Source organism: Mus pahari, chromosome 12 (assembly GCF_900095145.1).
Source record: "Mus pahari chromosome 12, PAHARI_EIJ_v1.1, whole genome shotgun sequence".
In the NCBI taxonomy this organism is placed as follows: domain Eukaryota; kingdom Metazoa; phylum Chordata; class Mammalia; order Rodentia; family Muridae; genus Mus; species Mus pahari.
In genome coordinates, this window is record NC_034601.1 from 17,866,544 (window position 1) to 17,885,020 (window position 18,477).

Consider the following 18,477-nt stretch of genomic DNA (forward strand, 5'->3'; position numbering starts at 1 on the left):
GACTGAACTGCAGGGTGCACGCTAGCAGGAAATAAAAGAAGAGGGTCACTTGAGGGAGAGGAGAAGTTGCATCAGATCTGAGAACAAACAATGGGATTTCACAAGGAGAATTAGCAAAAAAAAAAAAAAAAAAAAACGTTTGTCCTGACTCAGCGGAACAACTTTGAGTCCGTGAGGAGACTTGTAGTCAATGCACTGGGAAAAGGTAGGGAGGCGGGCATCACCGTGCCGGGTTTGAAAATGAAGTTTAAACAAGGCCACAGAATAAATCACAGGTCCTCAAGAAGTCTTACAATATCATGGGCTAAAAAAGGCCAGCAATCCCAGCACTGTCGCGCCTGCTCCATGAGGTGGCTGCTCGCTTTTCTCTCTTTTCTTTTTCTTTTTTTCTTTTTTTTTTTGCTTCTTGTATTTTCTGATGCATTTTGACATTTGAAATTGGGAAAGAGCTACACACATTTTTGGAGAAAGCAGTTAAGAAACCAAGGAAGGTTCAACTGGATCACTGAGGAGACCTGGTGGATGGGCTGAGAAAGCCTGAAGTGGCCAGAGCTGCCCTGAAGAGACTACACTGTGGCTCAGGCTGGACACCGGTGGTGGTGGTGGTGGTGGGGTGTACCGTGGACTGGCTTGGTTAAGGAAGGAAACTCCCCCAGGAGACTCTTCCTCCAAGATGCCCTGGCTTGGCTTGTAGCAGTTTTCTCTTCTCACTTCCTTCTTCCATGAAGATGTGGCCATTAATCTACTCTGGTTGGCTGGGCCTTCCCACTTACTTGTTCCATGCTCTGAAAGGTTAACAAAGTTCATGCCATGCCAGAAGAGACCAGAGTTTCAAGATTTCTTCCCTTCCAAATTAAGGGGATGTGCAAACTGCTGGGGGTGGGGTGGGCAATCAGATAATATCCAGTTGGTCCCTAAGGTTGGTTCCTTCCTTCCTTCCTTCCTTCCTTCCTTCCTTCCTTCCTTCCTTCCTTCCTTCCTTCCTTCCTTCCTTCCTTCCTTCCCCTCCCTCCCTCCCTCCCTCCCTCCCTCCTTCCACACTGGATGATTGAACTTGATCAAGCTAATTAATCTGTTAAGTCCTTGAATATGAAGTCTTTTGGATAATAATGGCATTGGTGAGATTGTCTGGGAGTAAAGTCACTTACTATTGTTGTGTAACAGTTTCCTCAGACTGTTTCCTTCTACCCCCATGGAAAAGCTCTATAAACACGAAGGTAAACAACTCAAAATATCTTCAGGAAGTTCCTGAAACTGACCAGATTGTCTAGGACCCTCTTTTCTAGACCTACAGAAACAATGTTGCAAAGACTCTGAGACCAGACCAGCTGCCTGGAAGGGGTTTAAACCAACTGTGGCACATGGAAAGTACTCTCTCCAACCTGTTGAGATCCTTGGAGGCTGTGCAGTATGCTCCATGTTCCCAGCTTTGTGAGCTGTCAACCATGCTGAGGTGAGCTTGGCTGACGAAGCTGTCTTTGATTCATTTCTGCTCCTGTAAACAGCCCCTCACCTATATTCATGTAAGGAACTCCAATATAAAACTCATTGGTTCATCAAATTTGACTTCTGTGTTATATGTACTTCAGTCTGTTGTGGTTTTCCTATCTAGGATGAATAGACTTGTGTCTCCCCAAGAATCTTCCAGTCTCAGCCTTCTGAGTTCCACCCTGCTCTTTGCTTTTTTTTTTTTGCTTCTTCTCAAGATAGGGTTTCTTTGTGTAGCCCTGGCTGTCCTGAGTTCCAGGAATTTTCAGGGCCTGGTTTTCATGCCTCTTCCTCCCATGAATTGGGATTAAAGGTGTACACCACACCCAGCTCTCCATGCCCTGTGTTATGAAGCTTCTTCACACACACACACACACACACACACACACACACACAAGCTGTGTTCTGAGAAATTAGAATTTTTATAGGCAAGATCCCAGCCATCCACTAGGTAGGATGATGTTGCTGGCACAAGGCCCTGAAAACTCCCTTTTTATTTTTAGTTGAAAGAGGCCTAAACATTTTAATGGAAGTTAAATGTATGTACAAATACCCATATCAAAGTATTCAAGTCAGTGACACTTAGTGTTCTCATCCACATTGTCTTATTAAAGTACTATTATAATACCCATCTGGGCCAGTTCCACTCTCTTGTAATAATGACACTGCATGCCCCCCCACCCCCCTGCTCAAGCTTGTGCACAGCAAGTTCTTCAGGAGCAGATGGGGAGGCACCTGCGGTCACAGGGGCCATAGACACTTCAGGTTAGTGTGCACAGCCAGACTACTCCCCCAGGTGGTTACGACATACATTCCCACTGCCTTGTCTTCACTGTAGCTTCATGACCTCGTGACCAACAATGGACTGGGCATGTGTGGCACACTAGCGAGCAGTTAAAAGAATGGAAGCAGTGGGATATCACAGCATAGACTGATAATCTTAGAATGCTGGTATGGAAGGTGGGGCTGAGGCAGGGGGATTGTGGTTTTGAAGCCAGCCTATGCAGCCTATACAGCAAGACTCTTAAAACACAAACACAAAACTCAACAATGACAAAACAAACCAAATCATCACCCAAATAGCAAACCAGCTCCATTTTGTCTAGAAGTGATCTCAGAACACTGTGATGTTTGCATCTCTCTCCCTCCCCCCCGTGTGTGTGTGCGTGTACGTGTGCGTGTGCGCGTGCGCGTGTGCGTGCGTGTGTGTGTGTGTGTGTGTGTGTGTGTGTGTGTGTGTGTGTGTAAGGAAGAAGAAGGCAGGCTATGAGGACTTCTGTTTTACCTATAATTTCTTTGATTGAAAACTTTAAAGGAATGTTTCAATATTGATAATTACTGAATGAGAAGGAAATAGATCTATGTTCTTAATACCTCCTTGTATTTTCCTAAATACTTAATAAAAGAAGGTAATTGATGTGCAGACACCCCTCCCCACCCATACTCTGGGTAACTGTTCTGAGGAACTTTCAGATTTGAACAACCTTCTCATCTGGGTCCATATTAGTGGAAGCAGCAGCCACCGTCCTCCTCCTCCTCCTCCTCCTCCTCTTCTTCCTCTTCCTCCTCCTCTTCCTCCTCCTCTTTTGTGAACACTATCTTAAAAATTAGATTAAATACCAACACCTTGGGGGATTTCTTATTTTTAACTTGGAAAATGAAATATTTCCCCAGAACGAAATATGAGTCCTCCAGTTGCAGCTTGCCTGCCTTGCTCCACCTAACTTGGAAAACCTTTAAGATCCTTGGCAAGGCTATTCTGAGCCTAAGGTGGGGGCGGTGACTCAATGCTGCGCCCCACTCCCCCCTGCTCCAGTCAGGTGAAATCAGGTTAGGACAAACATTAAGGGTATCTTGGCAGCCAGCTCTGAGAGATGGCCATGGACAGGACTGGCCTAGTCGTCCCGGACTGCACTGACAAGCAACGTTGTGGAATAAGCCTGTTCAGGTGCGAGCCTACGGTTCCCTTAAATGGAACACCCTAAAGTGTCGTTGCCATATATTTCTTATTGCTCCCTTGTGGTAAGCAAATCACTTCATGCCTGTTTTAAAATTTATCTGAGATAGCAGAATGGACAAAATACCAAACAATCCACAGACAGGACACACACACACTGCTCTAAAGCTCCCGGGTAAATCCTGACTCAAGCCTGAGTCAGACCTGCCAGGCTGTGGATGCAGGTAAAATCCAACAGTCTCTCAGCCTGCCTTCCTGCTGTAAAAGGTAATTAGGACACTTTCTGAATGGGGCTGCTTTGTAGATGCTGTGAGACTTAATATCAAGTCCTGGGGACATAACTAATGTTCTTGGGAGCTTGGCTGGCTTCCTGAACCTCTTTGTTAATGGGTAAAGATACTGAGGCAGGGGCATTCAGCTAGTAAATCACTGAGCCCAAAGACAGAACAATCCTGAGAATCTCAGTTTCCTCACGTGAATAGCGAATTCTGGTGGGGGTGTTGGGGAGGTGGAAGGGGTGAGGGTGTGTGGGGGGGGAGTACCTCTCCCCTGCCTGAGGCGCTGGGCTGGGCTGTTAAAACAGGATCTACAGGGATCTGACTCCTGTAGTTTACTGAGGCTCTTTGCTTCTGGTTTCTCAGCACTAGTCAAGTGGGCATTTAACAGGCTGTGTGTGTTCTGTGGTCTGTTCTCTCTATTCCTGTGGGACATGAACTTTACGCTAGAGAGGGGATCAAGTTTCCTATTTCTTCTCAACTGGCCACCAATCTGAAAGAAAGAGGCCCTGTCTATGTCATTTAATGGATGTTTTACCTGAAAAAAAAATTAGCCTTTTATGTTAGCCATTCAACTTTGTGTGTCTGTGTGTGTATACAAATGTGTGTGCGACATATGCAGTTTTGCATGCATATTTGTGCCTGTGCACATGTGTGTTGGTGACTTTTTGTGTATGTGATATGTACAGTTTTACACGGATGTGTGCCTATGAATGTCTGTATGTGGGTGTGTGCATATGTGTGGGCTAGAGATTGTTCTGTTCCTCCACAGTCACTCTCTCTGCCTTGCTTTCTGACACTGACTCTGTCACTGAACCTGGACCACTCTAATTCAGCTAGACTTGAGGGACAGGAATCCCTGTTTCTGCTCCCAGCTCAGGGATTACATATGTCCCGTGCCTGGTGTGAGAACTCAGGCCCTCCCCACCAGTGGGGCTAGCCTGTTCACTGTCACTATCAGCTTTTCCCAAACTCTGCTGTCTGCCCTGTGTCCTCATCACTGTGCTTTTTCTCAACACTGACTCCTCAGCTTCAGATTCCCTCCTCCTCCAATTAAGAGCATGAATATGCGCCCCTTCCTGTTCTGTAGGTCAAGAGAAATGAGGTGCTGGGTAAGAAAAACTTCTGTAAACTCTGGCTCAGTCCTCTGCTTTGTCTTGTACCAAATCCATCCATCCATCCATCCATCCATCCTCCCTCCCTCCCTCCCTCTCTCAGGTGGGCGCTAGGATTGTGCTTACACTTCTCAGCAGGGTGCCACAGCTGCCTGAACTGAGATAGAGCTTCATATTTCCCCACACACATGCACATACACATACAAACATGTTAAAACATATTCCAGCACACACATATACATATGCACGCATGCTTATACACATACAAACACATGCCAGCACACCCACTACACACATACAGATACAAATCCATACACACCTGCACACATATACACATATATGCATAGATGCATACACAAAAAGATGCTGTATACAAGACATGCACACAAATGTGTACACACACATTCATGCACACAACTTACACAAACATATACACTCGCATGCACACACATACATACACACACAAACACTGACTTATACACACATGTACACAGATACATAAACACACCCACACTCACACCAGGAAGGAGGAAGACACGGGGGGCGGGGGGGAGGCGGCTGGAGGAGTTGCTGAGTTTTAGTACCTGATGGAGACATTTATTTACTGGTTTCTAACACCTGGAGAATTCCCGTCCCAGTCACTGGACGCATCTGAGCCTTACTTTAAAAGTGTACTGGTCCTGTCTCCCTGGGTTATCAGATCAGACGCTGAGGTGTTATGGCGGGCAGTTGACTTATCCTGTCCCTTCATCTCTACCCTCCTTTCTCCCAGTCCCCAGTCTCAGCATGTGTTTCCAGGCATGGGGATGATTCCCTGCCCTTACAGCCTAGGATGCAGTGAAGAACAGCATCAGTATCTGAATGGTGTCCTCCTGAGTTGGCTGACCGGGAGCTGCTGAATCCTCTGTTGCCTCTGCAGGCTGTGGTGTGGAGTGACCACCTATGGAAGCATCTCTTTCACGTTCCCCCAGAGGCTCGCTCCTCAGATCTGTCACTCCCCTGCCCCCCACTCTGTCTTTCAGAGTCTTCTTTGGATCACACCACCTGGGACTACCCACCACTGTCCTCTGGGTGTAGAAATGGTGCCTGTCCTAATCCACATGTCATCCTAGCCCTGACGCCCTAACACTTACTCTCATGGATAAACGGTGAAAAGAGTTATTATTAAGAGATAAGGAAAACAGGAAGTGCTTGTTAAAGCTCGCAGCAATACACAGCATGACAGCCCACCCCTCCCGAGGCACCGCTGCCATTTGCCACCAACTCCCTGTGTGGTTGAGGAAGTGTGGCTGTGTCCTCGACCCCAAGGGGACTGTTGGGCATGGCCAGCCTGGAGCCAGTGGGGCGGGCCAAAGAGGCAGGGGAGCGGAGCTGTTGTATTCTGGGCATGGTGTCAAGGCCAGCTGCAGGGAGAACAAGAACTCGCTGTGGGCCTGCAGCTGGCCAAAGCGGTTAGGCAGGGCAGTCCCTCACTTGCGGGGATATTTAAAAAGACCCCAGCCGAGGACAGTGCCAAGAAGGAGAGAGCACACAGATCTGTTTGCCGCACTCAGCTGGGAGCTCAGCTCCAGCTCCCAGGCCACAAGCGCATTTATGTGTAAATTAGGAGAGCTGGCAGCTCAGTTTCTCCCAGGTGTAGGTGGTGGCCTCGGCCATTCATCACCTGGAGACACAGGCTCTTGGCCTTTGGACCTCTGTCCTGTGGCCAAGCTGGCACAAAGGTGCCTCCCACCGTGGTGTCAGTAACCTAGCAACCAGAAGGAGAGGCCTGCAGATGAGTCAAGTCGAGCCTTCCGGAACCTCTGGCTTTGTGTTTTTGTTTGTGAACACTCCCTGTGAGCAGGGCCTTCCTCTGCCACAGGCTTAATGCTCCTATCAGAGGAATGGCCCAGCCTCATTTGAGAATCATGGCTCTCACAGAAGGTTCTAGACCAGATATTTAGGGGTGAGAATTGGGGGGTGGGGTAGGCAGATGATAGGAGATTTTTCTCACATGCCTGAATATGTTTTTCTAAAGGGTAAAGGCCCGAATTCCACGAGAAGGTGGGGTCATTAGCAAAGAATCCATGGACCGAAGCCCAGCAAGTAAAGGCACAGGTGTGCAAAGAAACTGGGTCTCTAACAGGCAAGAGACAGGCTCCTAGCAGTCAGTGAGAAGACTTGAGGTGCACAGCCCTTCAGAAGTGGGGCAGGAAGCAGGCAAGGGGCACGCCAACAGGCAAACGGTCTGAGGCAGGCTGCTACAAGTGCTGGAAGTCTCAGGAAGACAGGATGAGCTGTGTAATTGTGGGCCCAGCTCAAACTGACGATAGGCAGCTCTTTGTTTTAAAAGGTAGTTTAAGGGGCTGGAGAGATGTCTCAGTGGCTGAGGGCACCGACTGCTCTTGCAGTGGACCCAGGTTCAATTCCCAGTACCCACCTGGTGGCTCACGATCATTTAACTCTAGTTCCAGGAAATCTCTAGCTCTCTTCTAATCTCCATGGGCACCAGCATATTGTTTTAAAAAAAGAAAGAAGTGGGGGGGATCTGCTCAACATTCCAAGATGGTAGCAAAAGAGCTTTTCAGCTCTGAGGGAAATGTGTCACTGTATGGGCTACAGATTGGGCGCAGGCACTTGTTAGGCACTTGTTAGTCAGCTCCTTGAAGCAGCAGAGAGGAAAGATGCCCGGTCAACTCTCCACCCACAGGCACCTCCCCTCCCATGTTAGGTAACCAACCATCTTTACCTCTGTCAGTGGAAAGGCATGGTTGAGGGTCAGAATGACTATGGCTATAAGGATCCCAGAACCCCAAGGACTCACTTGCACAAGATACAAACAACCATTGAAGCCCCTCTGAGTGATGTTGTGTAGACATAGGGGGTCAGGATGCTCCGCACAATGTAGACTAGACTTTGGGTCATTTCTGAAGGACTCAAGAGGATGTGTCCCAACAGTTGAGTATGGGATGCTCGAGGAACTGTCACAATCAGGAGCAGCCTCTCCACATGGGAGCTTACCTCCAGCTCTATGTGGTCATGGAGTTTCTTGCAGGTGGCTGCAAAGGTTTCTGAGGTACCAAATTCGAAATACCACAGCTTGTTCTTCATCCTGGATCAAGAAGGAGAGAGACATTTTCGGTCAATAGTCTGTACTTGAACTGGTCCCGAGGAATAGCTCTGCTCTTTGGCCCCTGAGGCCCAGAGCCCCTGAAGTCCCTGTTCTTAACATTGTGCAATGCTTGTCAGTCACATTATCAAGGAACAGAAAAATTTACCAACATGCTCTTGTCAGAAAGTTAGAAAATCTGCTTACATCTTCGACACCATAGACTCTGGGTGAACTGTTGATTGTACCCCGAGGGCCCTGGTTAGAGCAAGAAAGGCATGCTATGCTCCCGAGCTGCCTCAAGGAGACTTCCCCAGGGAAGTCAGCTTGAGGTGGCAAATGACAGGATGCCCTGCTTATTGTCCCTTAGACATCTGTGCAGCGCTCCCTTCTAGGTCGAAAGGACCAAATAGCCTTTTGAGATTTAAAAGGTGTGCCATCTTCAGATAGGCCTGGAAGCTCCGTACTGAACCAGAACCAATATGTGATGCTTTGTCTGGTTTCTGTGGGGGACATGGAGTGACAGAGGTACTACGAATTTAGAAAGAGAAAGATTAACTGGGAGTCCTCTGGAAGCAATGGTCACTGTCCTCCCAGATAACCTGTGCACAGGCCAGAGCAGCCCTTCATTTAGAGAGGATTTGCTTCACAGTGGCAGCTCACCAGTCTGAGCTTTATAAAATTTCCAGGTTTTCTTTAGGGGACAGAGACGAGTAAGATCAATCAGTCAGTGGGGTGTTCATTAGGCTGAAGGCTTTCAGAGTCAGGGGGTGTCCCTGACACTCTGAGGCTTGCTCACATAGTCTCAGCAGGACGTGTCCCTTTGGTACTCCATTTCTCCCACCCCAACTATCACCCCGTTAGCAGGGCTGGCTAAGAGAGGGGATACCTGTCCAGTTTACAGGCGGACAGGTTTTGCCGAGAAAGGATTAGACCAAATCACATTCTTCCCCTTGGCTGTTCCTCAGCTCCGTGGACCGTGGAGAAAGAGCATCCTTCAGAGGATAGCGACTCTTGCTTCTTCCTCGGGAATAGTGACTGATTCATCCGCGTGGCAGACATGTGTTCTGCATTTCTCCGGTAGTTTACGTAGAACCTAAGCGCCTTATTGCGTCCTTCTCCCCTGTAAAGAGTGCTGAGGTCTGGTTGAGTGGGCAGCACGGCCTTTCCGGCTGTTGGTCTTCTTCATGAGATCGAACGGTAAACGATGGGTAAGGAAGGGCGGGGCACTGCGCTTCATAAAACCCTCGAGCAGTGTCTAGAGTCCTTTAGGCTTAGGCCAGTGCTTGTCAGTTGCTCCACTGCCTCGGTGTGTCGAATAATTGCCATTTCAGTCTTTGGGGTGGCATGTGAGGAGGAGGTATGGGGCAGGCTGAGCCCTGTGTTCTGGGGTGTTCTCACCTGTACCCCTCCCACACACACACACACTGTGTCACAGAAAGGTTTTCATTTCCTGTGCATGCAACACCAGGAAAAACAAATGGGGATATAGCACAGTCCCACATCACTGGCTGTCTGTACAGAAATGTGTATACGTGTATCACCTGAGGATCCTGTACCAATGAAGACTCTTGGTTAGCCCTTCTCAGGGTGCCTCCCCTGAGTCTTCATTCTCTCTAACAAGCTGCTGATGCTGCTGGTTGCAGGACCAGGGCTTCTCCTCTAGCTCTCCGGTGGGAGCATCTGTTGGAATCCCCCAGGGAGGAGGTGGAAACGCTGTTTTCAGCATTTGATTTGTAGACTCTGACAGCTGTGGCATGGAGTCCAGGGCTTTTATGAGTGTCCAGATGATCATTATGCTTTTGGCCAGTGGAGAAATCCTGCTCCAGATGCTATGAAAACTGTTGACAACTATGGAATTACCAGAACCTGAGGGAGAGGACTCCTCAGAGAGATGAAAGGACAGAGCCTTTCAGCGGGCCGTGATGACTAGAGACCATGTACAGGGGAAACACAGGCGGTGCTAAATCCCAGGGTCTGGCACTCCTTCCCAGCAGTGGGTGACTGGCCCCGGGAGAGTCCTTTTTAAGTATCAGGCTGGTCTGAATCATGACTTCTGAAAGTTATTGCCCAGAGATTTAGAGTTTTAATAAAAATTTCCGGAAGCCATGACTATTTTTGCCCCCAAAGTGGCTCTTTTGATGATCTAATGAGGTTAAAAGGTGGAGACTAGGTCAACACGGAGGAATAATATAGGACCGACTGGATCACCCATGCGCGGGTAGCTGTGCAGCCTTTGGGAGCATGTTTAAGCTTTTTAATCTCACTCTCCTCACCTGTAAAACAGCAGATGAAGAAGATCTGCCTCCCAGGATGGTAGAGAAGATGAATAAGATAAAACTGCCCTCTGTTAGCTGTGGCTATTTCATAGTCATCAGCTGGTGTGATGAGGCAAAAGTGACAGACCTGCCTGGCATACAGCTACTGTAGGTTTTATGCATTTATATATGCTCAAGGAAAGCAGTCATATCTGTTAGATCAGGTGTTTTGACTTTTGGCTAAAAATGTGTTCCCCTCATATCTAATTTTTTTTTTTCTAGAGTCATAGGCCACACCCTAATCCCTAGTTAATCCTCTGAACTGGTCACATGGTGGGTCACTGGTCATATGGTGACAAATGTACTTCTGAGAGTCTAAAGCGTAAATGCATACTTGGTATGAAACAATATTAACATGGGGCTGGAGCCATGGACCAGTGTGTAAGGGTCAGAGTGTGACTTTGGCTTTCTCTACATGCACCATGGTATGTGTGCATCCACTTCTATAAATTAATATGATAAAATTAAAAAAAAAATGTTCATGCAATGCACATTTATTTTGTCATAGACAGGAGAGTATGAGCTCCGATAACAAAATATAGAATTTCATGAACCGGGCATGTGGTAAGGAGGACAGGGAAGCAGGCTGCTTTGAGATGGACTCTGCACTGAGACGTACAGAAGGAAAGGGATTTAGCTCTTAATGGGCCGGAGGCATTTAGGACAAGTGCCATAGGGTTGGGTGACACTAGAGAAGAACACAGGGAAACTGAGATGATAAAGGACAAACATTCCAGGCAGAGGAGGAAGCCCAGGACTCTCTGCCTAATAGCTGCTGCTGTAACGAAACCCCTAGAGTTGGTCGATTTATAAAGAAAAGAGATTTATTTCACTGGAGGTCCAAGAACAGGGCACAGGCTCAACTAAAGGCCTCGCACTGTGCCACAGCATGACGAAGAAGCAAGAGAAGTAGGTGTCTGTGAAGGAAGCATGTGTCTGACGGAGGAAACGAGAGAGAATCAGAGAAGCTGAGCTTGCTCTGTAACAGTCTCGCGTGGAAATTAACTCACGTTTGAACAAACTACATTGATCCTTCATGGAGACTGGTCCCTTCCAATCCAAGGGTCCCTCAAAGGCCCCACTGCCTCTCAGCCTCGCTATACTGCAAACTCAAATTGAGTTTCAGTGAAGACAAACCTTATCCAAACCGTGACCCCCAGGAAGGGGGCCAGGGCAAGAGCCAAGGGGATACAGACTCAAGTGGGGGTTGGGTAAGGTGCTGGCTAGCCTCAGCCAGAGAGGCAGGATGGACAGGACTGTGAAGGCTGGACACACCAGTGTTTGGGCTTGGTCATGAAGCCTACAGGGAGCCACTGGCCATTCTTGAGTAGGAGAGAGGCTGGGTGGGTGACAGTAGTGACCTGGTTCCTTGTGGATGGAGTTCTGATGTGTGTATCATTGATCTCCACATCTATGTGGGTGTGCGGATGTGTTGTGTGCAGGTACTTGTGTGCACACATGTCTGGAGGCCAGAAATTCACATCAGGTGTCTTTCTCAATGGCCTTATATTTTGAGACAGGGGCCCTCACTGAGTTCATGTTGGCCAGACTGACTGGCCAGCACACTCCAGCACCAGGCAGTCTCTGCTTCCCTTATGTAGGGCTGGGGATCCGAACTCAGTTCCTCACACGTGCCGAAGAGGCACTTTACCAAATGTCCTATCTTAGTCCCCTCAATTTGTGTTTTTAAAGATCCTCCTGCCGCCAGTGAGGGGAGCGGCGGGGCTGTAAGGGGTGACACTGACCTGAGGCTTGAGTGTGGTGTAGGAGTCTGGAAGAGAATTGCCAAAGACCTCAGTGCAACGATGGCAGTAAAATGATGCTCAGAGAGAGCCAGAGGCTCAAATGTAGGATTGGCAGCTAGTCCTGAGGAGTGAGAAGTGGCTTAAAAGGCATTCAGCATTAGGACAGGACGGCACATGTAGGCTGGCTTCCTGAGACAGGGGTGCAGGAGATCAGTTTTCTGAGAGTACTCTTCAGGGTAACTAAAGGAGTGTGATTTTTGGCCCATGTGTCCATCCGTCCAAACATCCAAATACATTGAAAATATATTGATATTGACAGTGACACACTTCCTTCCACAAGGCCATACCTACTCCAACCAGGCCACACTTCCTAATTGTACCATTCCCTATGGCCAAACATTCAAACACATGAATCTATGGGAACCATATCTATTTAAACCACCACATTCCACTCCCTGGCTCCCATAGGCTTGTAGCCATAACATAATGCAAAATGCATTTAACTTCTTGACTTAGGGTTCTATTGCCGTGAAGAGATACCATGACCAAAGCCACCCTTATATAAAGGATAACATTTAACTGGGGCTGGCTTACAGTTTCAGATGTTTAGTCCATTATCCTCATGGTGGGAAGCATGGCAGCAGGCAGGCAGACATGGTGCTGGAGGAGCCAAGAGTTCTACATCTTGATCTGAAGGCAACAGAAGGGGACTGTCTTCTGCAGGCAGCCAGGCAGAGTCTGGAATTCTATACTGGGCAGAGCTTGAGCATAGGAGCCCTCAAAGTCCACCCCTACAGTGACACACTTCCTTCAGCAAGATCATACCTTCTAATAGTGCTACTCCCTGTGGGCCAAACATTCAATCATGTGAGTCAGTAGGGGCCAAACCTATTCAAACCACCACAGATGTCTACAATGGGCCACACACCACATAAGGGTGTTCTCATTGAGCCTCTGTCTTTTCAGTAGTATCACCAAGGCAAACATTGGACCACTGGCCCACAGGACATTCTTGTGCTTAAAAATCGAACACAATCTATCTGTTCTCTGTTAACTTAGGTACTTTGGGGTTAGGAGTCAACGCATTCTGTTCCCATGGCCCCTTGATTTTTTCGGTCTGCCAAACACTTTTCTTTTTTTTCTATTTTTAATTTTAAATGTAGGAATATTTCGCCCGTATGTACGTTTGTGCAGCATGCACATGCAGTGCCCACGAGGACAGAAGAGGGCACTGGATCCCTGGGAACTGGAGTTACAGATGATGGCGAGCTGCCACGTGGGTTCTAGAGACTGCTGGGTCTGCTGGCAGCCAGTGCTCTCAGCTGCTGAGATAGCTGTCTAGCCCAGCGCTTCTCAACCGTCCTAATGCTGGGACCCTTTAATTCAGTTCCTAATGTTGTGGTGATTCCCCAACCATAACATTATTTTCATCGCTACTTCACAACTGTAATTCTCCTGCCACTATAAATTGCAAGTATCTGATGTGTGTGTGACCTCTGTGAAAGGGTCATTTGACCTCCCAAGGGGATCGTGACCCACAGGTTGAGAAGCACTGCACTAACCTCTCTTTTAAACATTCTTTTTCATCTAAAATTGCTTTAATTCTTCGGATAGTCCTCTTAAGGGAGCATTCAAAGATCAGGTTCTCCTCGGCCATGGCCTTTCCTTAATCAGCGCAGCACAGCCCCTTCCGAAGCCTTCCACAGAGGCTGAGAGGCACGGGGGAGCCCACAGTTTGAGACAGGAGGTTTAGTCCCCTCTCTCCGCCAACCAGAGAACACAGACACTTTTCTTCCTTCTCTTATAGAGATGCCACCTAAACCACATCACTCCTAGATCTTGTTAGAGCAGTCTTATGAAATGTGGTCCTGACCTCCTGTCTGCTGGCTTCACCTTCTGTTGTACAGATCAGACTTATTTGGACAATTATTTATGTTCTTTGAATCATTGTTTTACTTCTGCAAAGTAGAATGTATTAACATCTATCCAGCAAAGTTGGGAAACTTCTGTGGCAAATGTGAAGCGCTATTCGGGGGTTTAATGCACGGTCGGTGGGTGCTTGGTGAGTGTCCTTCCTTATTGCCAAGAGACACAGTTACTGAAAGACTCTCCCCTCTGGCTTTAGAGGTAAGGGCAGGAGGCTTTTTAATTTTTTTTTCCCCCCACAGGTGGCCAATGTGTTTTGGAAAAGAGAAAACTAACCACATTTTAATGACTTCTGGAACACATTTTCTACATCGCTCTTCCTGAGTTTTCTTTGGCTACCATGTCTCTCTCTCTCTCTCTCTCTCTCTCTCTCTCTCTCTCTCTCTATGTGTCTCTCTCTCTCACAATCACCTTACAGCTGGAGGTGACTAATCCCTAACCATGCCCTGGAGCTAATCTCCAGGTCCATGAGGCTCTGAGGCTCCCCCCCACCCCCCCAGCTCTGTTCTTGAAGCCTCCCTCAGGTCCTCTTTTGGGCTCCAGGAGGTTCTTAGCCTTGAGTTAGACAATGACAGGGACACATGGCTGATTTAGGTGCTGGTTGTCTCCCTCCCATTTGCTTTATAAGAAAATGAGTTAGTTGAGTCTTTTCATTTGACAGATGAAGGGGGAAAGGAGATTAACTAAAAATGTTCCTTTACGTTGTCAGCAATTTCGGGCCGGAATCAGTCATCATCCTGACAACTATGAATAGGCTGTTTTCAAGAAGCTCTCCCCCCCCCCCAACCAGGTAAAACCCAGCTAGCTGATGCCCATCTGTACCAGGAGGGCCGTGTGTTCAGCTCCATCAACCACACCAAGCTCTCAGGGCTCTTTTCTGAGAATCAAGGAAGTTTTTAGGGCAACAAGCTTTCGAAGTCATCAAAAGTCAAAACATGAAAACATTTCTTTGGGCTTAGAAGTCTACACAGAGAAACGTTACAGTTATTTCTAGAAATAGAGCCCTTGAACTGAAGGCATCCCTTCTTGTGGTTTAGACTTTGATAATCAGGTTCCCTGAGTGGCTCATGACTAAAATAGCTCATTGGGCCTCCCATGTCAGTCAGCATTGGGTTGGGAGGCCTAGTGGAACAGTGGCTGCCCACAAGAGGGTGTCCTGTACTGGAAAAACTATACCTTAGCCAACACATTGTTTCTGTATGTTAATGGCACTTGTTCACAGAGTTCATTTCAGTGAGAACAATGAATGATTTTTGGGTGTGGCATTTTGAATGAGCATGGCCCCCATAGGCTAATATATATTTGAATACTTGGTCCTCAGTTGGTGGAACTCTTCAGAAAGGATTAGGAAGTGTGGCCTCGTTGGAGGAGAGTTTGTCACTGGGTGCGAGATTTGGGGTTTCATAAGTCCCTGCCATTCCTAGTTATCTCCCGCTGCCTCCTGCCTTATGGATAAGGACTTAAGCGCCCGGCTCCTGCTCCAGCACCATGCCTGCTGTCCCAAGGCTGCCATGCTCCACATCATGCTGATTACAGATTCTAACCCTCTGGAACCATGAGCCCCAAATTAAACACTTTCCTCTACACGTTCCCTTGGTCATGGGGTCTTAGCATAGAAATAGAAAAGTAACTAAGACATTTGGCTTTCTGAGTAGTTACTGATATTACTGCTAAATCTGCTGAAACAATAAACTAAGTTCTGGTCACTAGCATGAATGACAATCTAGCCAACCAGAAACCCAAAAAAGGTACAGGTGGCCACCGCTGTCATAATTGAAAGATGAATGCCAAAGCACTGAGATACTATGAATGTATACCTGTGAGCATTCCACACAATTAAACTCCAAATGCCTTTGGAAGTGTGGTAATCATGCTAAACAAAATGCATGCCAAGAGTTGGGGGGGGGGCGGGAAGAGCAAAGGCATGTGGATTCATGTAGTCCCCACAGGCCCATGACTGTCACCTCACAGGTGCTACAGAGGCCATCTGTGTCACTGGCATCCTCAGCTGCCCTCAACCATCAGAGGGCTTGTCACCACATCTAATCTACCCTGCATGCTGTCCCCTATTCTAGCTGCTCCCAGAATGGGCCACTCAGTGACCCTCGGTCACGGAGCTGTGAAAGGAATAATCTTTTCCAAGAGGCGGCAGTGGCCCTTTTGGTCAGGGGAAAGTGAACACCCAGCAATCAGGAAGGGCTTTATAAATAGCTGTTCTTGTGCCCTGAATGGGACTTTTGTGCCTGCCGTGCCTGCCAACAGATTTGTGTTGGCTCAGTGTCTTTCGGCTCCAAGGAGCAAGGTATTCCCTGGCTCCATTCCATCCCCGGGACAGGATTTGCGTTCATGGCACTCAGGAAGACCTAGGGTGATGAGTGCTGAGAAGACTTTTGGCCAGAGACCAGGAAGGAGTGACAGGCCTGGGGGAGGGCAAGGGGACAGTGGGGACCCCCTTTCAAGAATGGGTCCAAGAAAAAAGGTCCATCGTGGAGAAAATTGCTTATGACGAGTGTTATTATGTAAGTGTGGAGTCCCCTTCATAACCAATAGATCAAGGCTGTTCTTAAGTCTTACATGTGAGAACATTTACAGGTAAACATCACAGATGACAGTTTGCATTTAAATGGTCTTTGAGATTCAAGTTCCCAGCCAGGGGAACCACCAGCTCTCAGGACTCTCCAAAGTAAACAGGGATGAATTACCATCAATGGTTCTCTCTCTCTCTCTCTCTCTCTCTCTCTCTCTCTCTCTCTCTCTCTCTCTCATTCATTCTCTCTCTCTCATTCATTCTCTCTCTCTCATTCATTCTCTCTCTCTCTCTGTCTCTCCCTCTCCCTCTCCCTCTCCCTCTCCCTTTCCCTCTCTCCCTTTCTCCCTCCCACCATCCCTCCCCTTTCCTTCTCTCCCTCTCCCACCCTCCTCCCACCTGGTCAGATTCACAGAGATCCACTTGCCTCTGCCTTACAAGTCTTGGATTAAAAGTGTTGGCTACTGCACCTACCCACACTTCTTGATATAGAACAGTTATTTGTGCATTTAATGATAATAAAGACCACATAAGATAACTAATGGGTTAAACCTTTCTTTAAAAATATGGAATGGAGGGAAGCCATGAATGTGAAGAAAGAGAAAAAGAAAGAAAGAAAGAAAGAGAGAGAGAGAGAGAGAGAGAGAGAGAGAGAGAGAGAGAAAGAGAGAAAGAGCACGTGGGAAGGTTTGGAGGGAGAAAGAGAAAAGAGTAAAATTAATTAAGAAAATTAAATTATTAATGAAAAGATGGAGGGGGTAGCGCATGCCTTTAATCTCAGTATTCAGGATACAGACACAGAGTCAGGGGATCTCCATGAGTTCAAGGCCAGCCTGGTCTACAAAGAGAGTTCCAGGATAGCCAGGGTTGTCATGGAGAAATCCTGTCTTTAAAAAAAAAAATCTAAACTAAATCTAAATGTAAATGGCAAGTGAATGTTAAATACTAAGAACAGGAAAATGAATTACAACTTAGAAGGACTTCTGGCTTGCAAAGGGCAATGGAGATGGTTAGCAACTGTGTTCTATCTCATTGTGAAAGGATGGGTGCGTGTGTACACAGTACTCCTTACCCACTTTGCATGGTGGTTCTATTTTAAGCATCCTGTTCATGGTATGTTATTAAGAAACTGAGTTAGTCTTTGATGATGCAGCTGGGGGGTGGGGCAGGGCTGGAGTACAGCGTCTGGATGTTAATCGTAGCTCCTGACCTGGAATTTGTATTCCTTTCTACCTTGCTCTTCCTGGCCCCCACAACCATGTCTCATAGGCATATGAGAGAAATGGAATAGTTAGTGAGAAAAGCAAGTAACCTAGTGGTCCTCATTCAGGTTTATGGCTCGTAGGATCTAAGCGCAAGGTTGACTGGCTGCGTTTACTTGGGGTCCTGTGGTACTCATCAAAATGGTCTGGGCTTCCTTATTGATCTTTGCCTTTTATACTTGGTCAAACCCATAACCTTATGCTGGAGAATGTTTCTCCCCTTTCGAGGCTAAGTCTTAACTCCAAAGGATTACAGCTCCATAACAGTGGCTCTTCTCCTACACTGGAGACAGCTTGTTTTGTGGACTATGGACACATTCATCTTTGATAGACTCGGCTAACATCTCTTCCAGAGGGCATCCAATCATGATAAAGCCTCCCGAAGTCTGAAATAGCAAATACCTCCGTTGCACCACATAGGGCAATGCACAGATACACCCCATTAAAAAGCTTCTTTAAAGAAGTGGGAGGCGGAGCCAGGAGGACTGCTGTGTGTCGGAGGTCAGTGCTGCACGGTACCCGAATTCAGTCTTGGAAGCCCATTTAAAGATGGAGAGAGAGAACACGCTACAGAAAGCCCTCCTCTGACCTTCACAGGCGTGCTGTGACACGCTGAGTATGCACACACACACACACACACACACACACACTCAACAAAAACGCAATTTAAAACCTAACAAAGAGAAAAGAGTCTTGAGACTCACACTCCATGGTTACTCGGCGTGCTCACACAGTCTCTCAGAAGTCCCAGCAATCTGCTCCGACACCGGCTACAG

At 47.5% G+C, this 18,477-nt stretch overlaps 1 protein-coding gene across 2 annotated transcripts in view; it reads right to left on the minus strand.

Annotated features, from left to right (window-relative positions):
* The window catches only part of Dgkg (diacylglycerol kinase gamma), a 190,731-nt gene that overhangs the window by 45,951 nt on the left and 126,303 nt on the right, over positions 1-18,477 (minus strand). For both annotated transcript variants that reach the window (XM_021209178.1, XM_021209177.1), the window contains one exon: positions 7,836-7,926. In XM_021209178.1, the coding sequence (XP_021064837.1) occupies positions 7,836-7,926 (91 nt within the window). The remainder of the gene's footprint in view (positions 1-7,835; positions 7,927-18,477) is intronic.